The sequence below is a fragment of the Hemicordylus capensis genome, chromosome 4 (assembly GCF_027244095.1).
Source record: "Hemicordylus capensis ecotype Gifberg chromosome 4, rHemCap1.1.pri, whole genome shotgun sequence".
NCBI lineage: Eukaryota > Metazoa > Chordata > Lepidosauria > Squamata > Cordylidae > Hemicordylus > Hemicordylus capensis.
The window spans coordinates 148,087,609-148,100,868 of record NC_069660.1 but is presented as its reverse complement, the minus strand read 5'-3'; the positions used below and the strand labels follow the sequence as shown (position 1 = coordinate 148,100,868).

Here is a 13,260-nt window from a genome sequence, read left to right as displayed (position 1 = left end):
GAGCGGTATACTAATAAATCTATCTGTGGCTCTTTCCTAAGCTTTCCCATTCTTCCTCAGAAGTATCTGAGATTATTATGGGAAATATTTAGATATTAATTTGTTAACCTTCATGTGTCAGAAAGAAACTACATGCCAGTATCAGAATATTACCCTCTTTGTGTTTGTGAGAGAGAGCGAGACAGAGGGGTGGGGCGGGGGGAGAGAAGCGGGGAGTTGGGTGAAAGTAAGGAAGTGTGTGTGAGTGTGTGTGTGTAGATACTACATTGGCTTTCTTTAACCATGTTTAAAAGGAAATTGAGCCAGCCTTGGGAACATGTGCATTTAGTTTATATGGAAATAATATTTTTCCTGTTAACCGTGATGAAAGAGGCAGATTATGAAATGATGATGGAGATGGAGTTTTTTTTCTCCCTCTCTGAACAATACTGGGACTTGGGATCACCCACCCAAATTGACTGGTGTTTGGTTTTGTCTAAGTAAGCACTATTTGTTTTTTTGCAGAATGCATAATTAGTTTATGAAATTCACTGCCATTGTTTTAATAACCACTAATTTAGGTGAATTTAAAAAAAGTTAGGCAGACTTATAGAGGATATGTCTGTCTTCTTGGAGTGCATCATCTTTAAGAGGCTGTGTACATTTCTAATAGATTATGTCATGCTGTATATATATTTACATTGGTTCTTTCCACAAAGAAATGGCTTGTGACAGCCTCACTGGTACTTACAGAACCTTCAATTTTAACACATTTCATTTCATTTTGAAATCATTTGGGGTTTTTAAAAATGGATTTTCAATTTAAAAAACCACAAAAAATCTATTGTAAATAAGTTAACAAATTATCAAATTTACTCATGCTACAAAAACAATAAGATAATTCTAGACAACATAGATATTTTGATATACAGCAACATAGGTATACCACTTTATGTAATTTTTCTTTATTCCATTAGATCAAGAACTCATTTTATCCAAAGACAAAAGCAGATTTTAGACTGTATTATATAAATAGCCTGCAGTCCCTTATAGTTAATCCTACTTTTGTCAATAAAATTTAAAAATGGTAGCCATTTACTAGAAAAGTATCACTATGTCTTGGACCTTGTATCTTCATACATTCTGACAATTTATATTCCACTAAAAGATCCCGTGTCTTTTCAAACCAAGTTCTAACAGAAGGAGGATTTTTGTTCTTCCAGTTCATTGCAATAACAGGTTTTGCTGCTGTTAGATGCTCATCAAACCCCAGAAGAGAGGTGTGTTGATATAGACAGCAGGACTGTGGCCATGGAAGTTGGAATCCGCTGAGGAGTTGGTAACAACTCACCTGCCGAATCAACCAGCCCTGACAATGGAGGATGCTGGAGCGTTGTGCTCCTGGCGCACCTGGACTGAGCCTTCTTGGAATCCTGTATTGGACTCTGAGAAGAGTCCAAGAGTCCAGAACTCGGGAGACGATTTTGATCTGCCGGTTCTGGATGGGGTCACACTCCCCTGGAAGGAACAGGTACACAGTCTGAGGGTGCTCCTGGATCTGAACCTCTCCCTGGTGTCCCAGGTTGAGGTGGTGGCCAGAAGTGCTTTGTATCGGCTTTGGCTGATATGCTGCTGTATCTGTTTCTTGAGATGAAATACCTCAAAATGGTGTGCACATGCTGGTAACCTCTGGACTGGATTACTGCAATGCGCTGCATGTGGGGCTGCCTTTATACGTAGTCTGAAATCTGCAGTTGGTCCAGAATGTGGTGGCCAGGTTGGTCTCTGGGTCATCTAGGAGAGACTCCTGTATTGAAAGAACTATACTGGCTGCCGATACGTTTCCAGGCAAAATACAAGGTGCTGGTTATTACCTTTAAAGCCCTAAACAGCTTAGGCCTTGGGTATAACTAACTAACTAACCAACTAACTATTTAAGAGAACATCTTCTTCGCCATGAGCCTCACCATCTGTTAAGATCATCTGGAGAGGTTTGTCGCGGTTGCCGCCAACTCATTTGGTGGCTACTTGGGAACAGGCCATCTCCATTGCTGCCCCTGGACTTTGGAATATACTCCTTGTTGAAATAAGAGCCTCCTCATTTCTGGCAACTTTAAAACATCTGAAGACACATTTATTTACCCAGGCTTTTAATTAGATTTATAGTTTTAAAATTTTTAATACTGGGTTTTAAATGTTTTTAATGTTTGTAATGCTTTTAATTGTTAATTGATTTGATGTTTTAAATGATTTTAATTCTAAACCGCCCACAGACACAAGTTTTGGGTGGTATAGAAATACTTTAAAATTTAAAAAAACACAACTTAAAACGTAGATGCTTCCACTCTTAAATTTTCAAGGACTACCCACACAGTCCTAACCGAAGGCACAAGATTCCATTCTTTACTACTTTGTGATAACTTGCTTCACTATTATGAACTATTAATAAAGGAAATAATTTGCTTTATTAGTTAAAGAAGACACTATAATTAATTTATTAAAAGAAGTTAATGTTGCTCTGTGTGAGCAATAGTGGTATCAATGACTTAGACGAACATAATATGCTTAAAACTGGTGAATCTAATTTGTGCTCAAGATTGTATGGCTTGAGTGCCAATTTCTGTTTCCCTGCTTTCTCTCCTCTGTTTCTGTCACCTCTATTTGATCTTTCGTGACATCTAGGGAAAATGAAATGAATGGATTTTCATTTGGAATTGTTTCTATAACTAGTTTTTTCATTAATTTCTTTTCACTTATTTAAAAACAAATGTACACCGCAAATACATTATGCATTTCTCTCTCCCCTGCCTCTGCTGCTGTCCTAGCTGTAGGCCTGTTGTGCTTGTCATTGCTCTGAATACTGAGCTTAAGCTAACTTCCAAAAGTGATTGTCTTCTTAACAGGAAGATAAAAGATTGATCTATATACTGTTGAAGAGATGCCTCCTAAATCCTATTGTCCAGGCAGTGCATTCACTCTATAAGAGGAACTCTGATAGAGTGAAAGGAGACACCTGATAGAGAGGAAAGGAGAACTCTGAGAGAGAGGAGAGGAGAACAGGTCTTGTGGTAGCAAGCATGAATTGTCCCCTTTGCTAAGCAGGGTCCACCTTGGTTTGCATTTGAACGGGAGATGTGTGAGCACTGTAAGACATTCCCCTTAGTGGGGTGGTTCTGCTCTGAGAAATAGGGATGGGTCCGGACCGTTCCGGAGGCCATTCTAAATGCCTCCAGACTGTCCGGACCGGTCCAGACCTGGCCGGTTCGGTTCAGATGGGGTTAACTGCAGGGAGAGCGGGCTTAGCCCACTCTCCCTGCAGGCGAGCAGCCGCTCGTAGCTGGGTGGCCAGATCGGCTGCCCACAAGACTGCCGGCTCCAAGCTGGCAGTCTTGTGGGCAGCCGATCTGGCCACCCAGCTACGAGCGGCTGCTCGCCTGCAGGGAGAGTGGGCTAAGCCCGCTCTCCCTGCAGTTAACCCCATCTGAACCGAACCGGCCAGGTCTGGACCGGTCCGGACAGTCTGGAGGCCTTTAGAATGGCCTCCGGAACGGTCCTGACCCACCCCGACAAAGTGCCGGACCGCAGCGCTACAGTTCCATGCACACCCCTGCTGAGAAGACATCTGCATGCTTGCATGCAGAAGGTTCCAAGTTCCCTCCCAAGAGAGGGCTGAGAGAGACTCCTGCCTGCGACCTTGGAGAAGCTGCTGCCAGTCTGTATAGAGAATACTGAGCTAGATGGACTAATGGTCTGACTTTGTATAAGGCAGCTTCCTATGTTCCTAGTGCTGTTAGTAAATTATTCTCTAAGATTTCATAACAAATACGTTTTTAGGTCTTGATGGGTGTTCATTGTCATAAAGTGGTTTTTTTTCATTAAAAAAAATGCTATATACATAAAATGATAAATTGTGTCCAGTCTGTTCCTTAAGCATGGATTTTACCTGTTGATAAGGGGCAGACATGCTGATAGACTTGCACACATTTGTAAATTTGAAGTTGCAAGCTGTTGGGAAAGAGAGGGGGCAGACGTTAAGACAAACACATGCAGAGATTTAAATGGTGCAGATAAAAAATGTCCAGTTCTATTTAGACGTTGGCTCAGAGAGCAATTGTTAGAAAATACTCTTGACTGGTTAGCATATTTTGAGCAAAAAATGCTATGTTGACCAAACCATGAGTCCAAAGTTGAGAAGCATCTTTCCTCACAGTGCTATCAGTGGAAACCAAAGTCCAGTAATCTTCAAGGAAATGTCTCAATTTTTCACCAGTAATCTCATTGCCTATAGCCAGGGCCACTGCATTTCTGGGAGCCATAGAATAATCTCTTAACAAACTGTGTCGAAAGCAATCTTTTAAATAACACAATAGGCACTGAAGCTATTCTCATGATCACTGGAAAGCGGGCTAAGGGATCTTAGCCTGCTTTCCAGGGATTGTGGGAACCACCGGGCTTGCAGGCGAGCCTGGTGCTCCCAAGGTGGCTAGCCCGCCTAACTACCCCTCCCCTAAGACGAGGTTAACGGAGCGAGTGCTCCGTTAACCTCATCTTTTTGCTCGTGTGTTGCCGTGGCCCGCTGCAACACACGAGTAGACCACCAACATACGGGTAGACCCCCTGCAAGTAGCCTCCCGGGCTTGGGGGACTCTCCAGAATGCCTTGCGCACTTGCGCGGGGCATCCTGGAACTTCCGGGGGCCACATGGCCCCTGATCCCTGCCACCCCTGCCGGCTCCATGATGGAGCCGGCAGTCTTGTGGGCAGCCGATCTGGCCACCCAGCTACAAGCGGCTGCTCGCCTTCAGGGAGAGTGGGCTAAGCCCGCTCTCCCTGCAGTTAGCCCCAAAACTCTTCTCACTGATCGTGAGAAGAATTTCACTGTGTGCTTAACAGAAATTGGTATCTTGTAACTTTTTGAGCAAGTAAGACTAGAAACTTCTGACTGTGACAGGGCTTTCATATGATATGAATATGTGAGATATATAGATCTGCATTCATAGAAGAACTATCTGTGGACAGATTAAATTTAAACCTATTAAATTAGAGCACTATATTTCCTGGTGGTAAGGGTGTAGTTGATCAGGGCTTTCTCATTAGTGATAGTAAATGCCCATGTTCCTCCTTGAAATGTGACATATGATATAGAAATGGTAGGCAGGAATTGTCTAAGGTCTTAAGATCTTGCAGATCAGGTATATCCACTCCTTATATTTCTAAAAAACAAACAAAAACAAAAACCCTGCAGCACCTTAAGAACTAACAAATCTTCATTTCAAATAACACTTCAGTCTCCCTGGACATTTCTGTTGATCTGAAAGTTACTATACTTCATCAAAGAAACGTCAAAGGGAGCCTCTAGTGTGAAACAACTGACTTATAATTTATCAAAGACATTTTATTCTGTTCTATAGTTTCCTGGTCCTGTTCTGTGTCCATTTCCCCCCTGACAGTAATGAAGCAAAAGACAAAAGTATTTTGACTTTGACATTCTGGACTGTGACCAAGATACTTATAATTGCATATTATTATTTTTATTAATAATATTATATACTGCTTTTAAACAAAAGTCTCAATGCAGTTTAAATAGAAGAATCACTATGATTCCCTGCCCCAAAAGGGCTCACTTTCTGAAAAGTAAGGCAGATTAGCCACCAGTAACAGCCACTGGAAAGATGGTGCACTAGTATTGGATAGGGTCAGCTGCTCTCCCCCTGCGAAAAATAAGAGAGCCACCACTTAAAGGTGCCTCTTTGCCCGGTTAGCAGGGTTTAGCATTAGACACTCTGGTGGATTACCATTACATTCTTCTTAGAATTACTCTCTATGTTTTGGTGGTCTACTCATTGACTTACTGGTTTCATCTTATTCTTTTTAATTACTGTGTTTTGCTGTTTTGTTATGGTTGAAACAAACAAAAAACTTGACTCTGCTTTACTTGTCTGATCCGCACAACAGCAGTCTTTCTGCCCAGGTCCACCAGATAACTGTGCAGGAGCAAATGATCAAAATGAGAATGTGGTTAACAAGAAAGTCAATTAGTCATATGCTTTACTTCTGCGTTTTTGAAGAAGCCATTATTGATACCTGTGTATCTGTTTTATTACAGTTGACACTCCTGACCCCTACGTGGAGCTGTTCATCCCAGCGGCCCCGGACAGCAGGAAAAGAACGAAACACATCGATAACGATGTGAACCCTGAATGGAATGAGACCTTTGAGTTCATTTTGGACCCTAACCAGGAAAATGTTCTGGAGGTACCAATACAAATTGTAGTGACTTGTGAGCTATGTGAGAGAACTTACAAAAGCTGATCTGTGGTGTCTGTGGTCTGACGGGATCTAGTACTCTCATGTATAATAGAGGCATACCCTCGTTTTTGTGGGTTGTGACTTCATCCCATATAAAAAGTAGCTGAAATTATTATTATTTTGTTCCCTCTTATTCTTGGACATTGGGAAGTAATTAGAAAGGGATTTTGCTTCATTCATTTTTTTGTTGGGGACTAGATCATCCATTTCCCGTAGAGTGAGACCAGAGTAATTAATTTCCTTCTAAACTATGGTCTTATAAAGTAATTTCCCACTTAGGACAAACAGCAGGGTGGTTTTCTAAAATGGATATTAGAAGCCTGTTCTTGTTTTACAATATGTCACACTTAGTATGGGTTGATGAAGTCATTAGAAAGTATGCAGTGTTATTATATGGCTCTCAGTGCATTGTGGCTAGAGTAACTTTTCAATATAACCTAACCAAAGCTGAGTACCAAAATTACAGAAGTATCTGGTTCCAGAAGGAGAATATGTGAGGATAAACATGATTGGCAATGTATGACGTTTCTTTGAAATAACACAGTCTTCTGGTTGTGGGAAAACATGATGAATATTCTAAAAGTAGAGACTGACGAGCTAATTATAGTATAGACATGAAAGTATATTCGAAAAGAATGCATTTTTGTAGTAAATACTCCGCCCATCGCCCTGCCTCTTAATACCAGGTTTTCTATAAATGGTATTCTAAATGAAATTATCGTTTTACCGGCCTTCTCTCTTCTACATAAATTATATGTTTTAAGCAAATTTGGTAAGCAACTTGGTATTAGTTAAGCTAGATATAGTAAGAAATGAAACAGTAACATCCATATACTAGCTAGTGATGAGGGCAAATTCAGAACTGGAGAAACTCAAAACACAAATTCCCTCGGTTTGAAAAGTGTCCCCCCACATTATGGTCCCTTGTGCCCAGTTCAAAATTGAGGCCCTGCTACTAATCAGTCCACTCTCTTCTTGAGCAAACCACCTTGTGTGCCTTGCCAGTCTCTTTGTAATTAGAAATGATGCTTCCATGGATGTCTGCAGTAGAGCACAGAATTTGTGGCTTCCTTGTATTTAAAATGAGTTAAATTGTCACTTCCTATATTTCTTCTCTACTGAACTCCAGCTTTTAGAGCATTTGCAATCTGTTGCCAAAAGCTGATCCATGTTCTGGTTGTTGGATGGCACCATTCTTTACAAAAGTGGCTTGCCACAGGCTTAGAACCAGACTGAAGAGGGGATCAAGCTACCAGTTCAGCTTGTATTGTTATAACAAATTATATAGCCATCAAAGTTGTGCATGTGTGAAGGAACAAGGCCTCTTGGTTTTTGTAAATAAGCCCCTCTTGGTTTTTGTAAATAAGCCCTTGTATGATAAATGAATTGTAAATTGTACTAGCTTATCCGGTACAGAGCACCTGTGTCCCTAGTTCTTCCTGTCTCTCCACCCCATCTTCATTTCCCCCCTCCCTTCAAACCCTTTCCATTCTCTCCCCCCACTTCAGTTTTAGTCCCACTTCAGTTTTAATAATGATGGAGGCATGGCTAGCTGCTCCCCTGCGTCTGATGTCAGATGCGGGGGGTGGGGCCAGGGGGCCGCGGCGGCGAGTGAACACAGGCCACCACCAGCCTCCCTACACTCCCTACACGGTTGGAGCAAACATTCTGTATATATGGAAGCGTTGTTCAGTGAGACTAGTTAGTTGGAGTTGGAGTCTAAGTGAGTTTAGAGTTGGAATCAGGAGAAGAGTGCATTGCAGGATCAGAGAGAAGTTCAGCATGCAGGCAAATTTGAACACTTGAAGACAGTCTGGAGAGAGACTACAGAATTGAAGAATTGCGGGCACAGAGCTGTGGCATTAGACAGAGCTGTCGAATCACTGGCAGAGTGGTGTGAACTCTGCAGAGCTGAAATCTCTCAGAGCTTAAAAAAAAGGGAGGGGGGCGGGAGAAAGACCAGAGTTGAACTAAGGAAAAGCCAGGGTTGCTAAAAGTGATCGCCAAGGACTCTCTTAGGGCACAATGAGAGTTAGGTTAGTGGATGCATTTTGACCATGTTTTGTTTATTCCTTATGCTCTTTTGGTTGATGGCTTGTTTGTTTTTGTACTGAACTTGTGGAGCAACTTTTAATTTAAATTGTACTAATTGCAAAATAAAATTTAGCTTCTGTTTTCTCTGCCCCATGCCTGTAGGCCTTCCTATTCTACCAAAGTTTGTTTTTGTGACAGAAGTTTGAAAGTTTGTTGTGGTAGACTCAGCCTAAAGCATAAAAGTCTACTTGGTGGCAGTGGTTAAACTGGTAATTGTCAAGGAGATCAGTGTCACATGTTGTCAGCTATGTGGATCCTCCACATGTTTTTGGAGCTGCCTTTTGATGTAACCTGTCTTTGGGTCACTTGTTACAACTTCATTCTTGTGATATGAAAACAAGTGCAGGGAAACAGCCAGGAGATACTAAAGGTCTGTATCTTTATAATGTTTTAATGTCACACCCTATATCAGGGAACCTTGGCACTCCAGCTGTTGTTGAACTACAACTCCCATCATCCCCAGTCACAATTATTGTGGCTGGGGATGGTGGGAGTTGTAGTTCAAGAACAGCTGGAGTGCCAAGGTTCCCCACCCCTGCCCTATATGATGGCTTGTTCACATGTGCAAGTTCATCATTTGACTGTAGCATCAAGTGGAGCTATACCTGTTTAGTTGAGCCATTACAGACCAAACACTTTCCCCTGCAGTTCATGCCTTGTTCTTGTATCCGAACTATCTGGCATTACAGTGATGTGTGTGTTTTAGTATCTTATGGCTGCTTTTTCAACATTTCTTCTTCATTATGAGCTCCACTGTCCATTGCGGTCATCTCTGGAGGTCCGTCTCCAGTTGCCACCAGTTCGTCTGGTGGCCACATGGAGACGGGCCTTCTTGGTTGCTGCCCTGGGACTATGGAATGTGCTTCCTATTGAGATATGATTCTCCTCATCTCGTGACAATTAAAAATATATATATTTAAAAACTCATCTTTTTACTCAGGCTTTTTCAGCTTCTTTATAATGTATAGGTTTTTAATTCTGTGATTGATTTTAAATTGTTAGTTTTTAATTGTTTTTATGTGTTTTTAACTGTTTTATCATTGTGAACCGCCCAGAGACACGAGTGTGGGGCAGTATAAAAGTGTAATAAATAAATAAATAAATAAATTTCAAATATATTTTCAAAATGTGGCAAGGGAAGCATATTGGCCTTTTGTCTACTCCTTGTGGTTTTGGTGATACAATCCCTTTGAGCCTATTATCTCCAGATCTGAAGGTTTTATTTCTTTCCTCCCACTTCATTGAATGTATACTACTATATGTAAGCACTTGCACTTTTGTTCTGTTTTATTCTGCTTAACTTCTATTTAATATTAATGTTTTTTTAAGTACTCTTTTTATGCCCTTGGGATGAGGTGGGCAAATTTTCAGATGTCCTAGCAAGATATTGGAAAAATAAAAGAGACATAGTAGGGTGTAGTGTTCCCTCTAACAGGAATTTCCAGATGTTGTGAACTACAACTCCCATAATCCCCAACTAAAGGCCATTGCACCTGGCCTTTACATATAGTAGTATACATATGTAAAGTTGCCTTTACAAATAGCAGTATACATCCCAGATGTTGTTCACTATGAATCCCTGTTAGAGGTAAAACTGGTAGGGTGATGTATAATTGGACTCTGCCCATACTTTCTGAAGGATGTGCATCAGATATCCGGAGAATGGAACCAGAAAATGTACATTAAAAAAGGAAAGGAGGAGGAGGATTTGAATAACAAAAGAGAAATAGTATCTTTAGATGCATCTGATTTAAACTCTCAATGCAATTGTTTGCCACATCTGGCACTAATGAGCTAATACTTGTATGAGAAAGGGGTGGACTTTAATGAATTCCATTTGCTATCTTGAGATAGGGGCTAGTTAAATGTACTCTCAAATCTGATATAGCAAACCCCTGTTCAAGTGGCAGCTGAGACATGAACTTGTGTTTTGAGTGTCAGGTTGACTGAGAAGATAAGTCATGACCATTTCCTTTAAAAAATAATAATTCTATGTTTTTTGACAAATTTAAAGAGGAACTGTAGGCAGATATGTGATTTTATAATATGTGTATATATTCTGTAGATCACGCTTATGGATGCCAATTATGTGATGGACGAGACTATTGGTACAGCAACTTTTCAGATATCAACTTTGAAACTGGGAGAGAAGAAAGATGCCATATTCATCATCAGCAAAGTAAATTCCATAATTCTCTTGGCAGAATTCAGATTTCATTAATGTTAAACACAAAACTGTCAATGTACAAAATTAGGGGTGGGGGTGGGGACTAAGAATGTATTATATTAGGTTGCCTACAAGTGGTTGTTCCTTACAATGTATCCCAAGCAGCTGTGTCAAATAGTGATGTCATTCATAACTGTGCTGGAGTGATGTGCATTGTGCTATAGAGCAAGGCCCAAAAAGTGGATCAAATGATGGTTGCAAGGTAGTGGCTGACATGCTGAGAATATGATGTCCTCACTTCCCAGCTTAATGCACATTTTGAAGGTTTTCCATTCATAGGATGTGTGTTGGAGAGGGGTGGGTCCCCAAAATGCAGATTTCATGTTAATTGGACCAGAACTAATCTCAGTTTGCAGTAGCTGGGGTAGATTTGCACTTAGATGCTGTTGTTGTCGAGCCTCTTGGTCCCTGTATATCCAAGAGATCTTGAAGATGCTACTCCAGCTATTCCCGAGTTAATATCATCGGGGCCATGGCCTTGGTTTATATTAGTATCTTTCCTTCCATTTCTTTCTTTCTTTTTCTTCCTGAAGTGTGTCTGAATTAAAGTATCTGTTTCCCCAGCATTTTAGGTCATGTAGCATCTTAGGGAGCACCATTGTGGTCCTGTTCTCGACCCCAACCTGATTAACCCCATTCCACTGTAGATGGAATGTATAGCCTTCAATAAGTCACTCCCTGCCTCTGTTTCCCATCAGAAAAACAGGAATAATAACAACAAGCCTTACAGGGCTGTTTGGATGACTTGTGTGATAAGACCAAGCTATTAACTGTGCTAGTCCAAAAGAACAGGGTGTGGTATGCTTCTAAAAACGAATAAAATTGGATCCTTATTGCAGATATTTGGTTAAGAATTTCCTTGGAGAGGAAGAGCCTGAGGAAACTTCAAGGAAATTATAATACTTTATATAACAATATAACAAGTTTATATTGTTAGTACTAAATTATTATTTTTCCTTGGTAAAGAAGGCTTTGTGATGAAACGCTCTGTTGCCTTCTCACAATGTGGTGCCCTGTTGCTATGGAAGTAGGGGAGTATCTTATTGCTTAGATTCATTTATATCCATATAGATATATATGTTCTTTCCATAATGCTCTCATCCTGGACCTTTTAGCAGTGTTCCAGAATGGTACTTATATGGGACTCAAGGGCAGTACCAGCCCTCTTTTGGACAGAGAAGGTACAAGATAGATGAAGAAAGAGAGGAGGGTAGATCTTTTTTATTTTATTTTATTTTATTTTATTTTATTTTATTTTATTTTATTTTAATGTTATACACCATCCACATTGGGTTTTTTATAGGGTCGCATAGACCAAAACAATGACAACAACCCAGTTCCCAGTATAAATTTGACAGTGACTGGGCTCAGTTGTGGCAGTGAATCACAACTGAATCATTGTTTAATGTTCCTACCATGAACCTTGGCCCATGCACTCTCCTCTCCTTTTTGTGCAGGAGGGGAAGAAATTTGCAACTGCCCTCTTGGTTTAAAGGGAACTTCAGTTTGTCATTGTGTCTGAACCTGGCAAATCCTGTTTTTTTTCTAACCAGAACAAGCTAGGCTATCCAGATTAGGGGTGTGCAATTCGGATTTTCTGTGTTTCGATTTGTAACCGAATCGAAACAGCCCTGATTCGATTTGGATCCGAATCTGACCCATCCAAATCACCCCAAATTCGATTCGGATCCGAATCGTGGCTGATCCGAATCGAATCGATTCGGGTTTTGGATCTGCCCTTTTGATTTCCCCAGATTCCCAGCTTTCATTTAAAAAAAAAAAAAAAGCTAAGCTCTAGCCCTTATAGAAGTGGAGTTATGGAACAAAATGTGTGGTCACTATTTTTTAAGTGTTCGGATTCTTTGGTGTATAATAACTTTCACTCAATGGATCCTTATGAGGATTCATTACACACCTTCATTTCTTCTATTCATTTTGACTGTCTTTTAGACAGTTCCAATTGTCAACTGCCATGTGCCAACTACACCCCACTCCCACCCACAAGGCAGTGAGGTACTACTCAGTTTAAGTTAAGTGCCTAATGGGTGGAGGCTACCACCCAAATTGCAGAGGGATTGGGCAAAGGGCTGATTTTTGGTGAATTGTTGAAGGTTTAGTGTCTTTGAGGCAGATTTGGGGCATAAAGCGGGATCTGGGGTGGAAGAGTGTGGTGAGGTGGTAGTGCCTAATGGGTGGAGGCTACCACCCAAATTATTATTATTATTATTATTATTTCTTGTTTACACAGTCAGACAGGTGTTATTGACTGATTTGTTTTATCCAGACATTGAGTCCTTCCCAAGGACCTGGGATGCCAGAATTTTATTGTCAATTGTTATAGATATCGTCGCAGAATATAGCCTGTTCCCAGTAAACCTGCTTTTTGTAATTGGCTGATGGTGATTTCTGTGGCCCCTATGGTGTTGAGGTGCTCTTCAAGGTCTTTTGGAACTGCACCCAGGGCGCCAATTACCACTGGGATTATTTGGGTCTTTTTCTGCCACAGCCTTTCAATTTCAATTTGTAGATCTTTGTATTTGGTGATTTTTTTCTGTTTCTTTTTCTTCTATTCTGCTATCCCCTGGTATTGCTATGTTGATTATTTTAACTTGTTTTTCTTTCTTCTCGACTACAGTTATATCTGGTGTATTG

At 40.7% G+C, this 13,260-nt stretch overlaps 1 protein-coding gene across 9 annotated transcripts in view; it reads left to right on the top strand.

Annotated features, from left to right (window-relative positions):
- PLA2G4A (phospholipase A2 group IVA) overlaps positions 1-13,260 on the top strand; it is a 149,414-nt gene that overhangs the window by 61,798 nt on the left and 74,356 nt on the right. For all 9 annotated transcript variants that reach the window (XM_053248052.1, XM_053248058.1, XM_053248050.1 and 6 more), the window contains 2 exons: positions 6,085-6,233; positions 10,447-10,560. In XM_053248052.1, the coding sequence (XP_053104027.1) occupies positions 6,085-6,233; positions 10,447-10,560 (263 nt within the window). The remainder of the gene's footprint in view (positions 1-6,084; positions 6,234-10,446; positions 10,561-13,260) is intronic.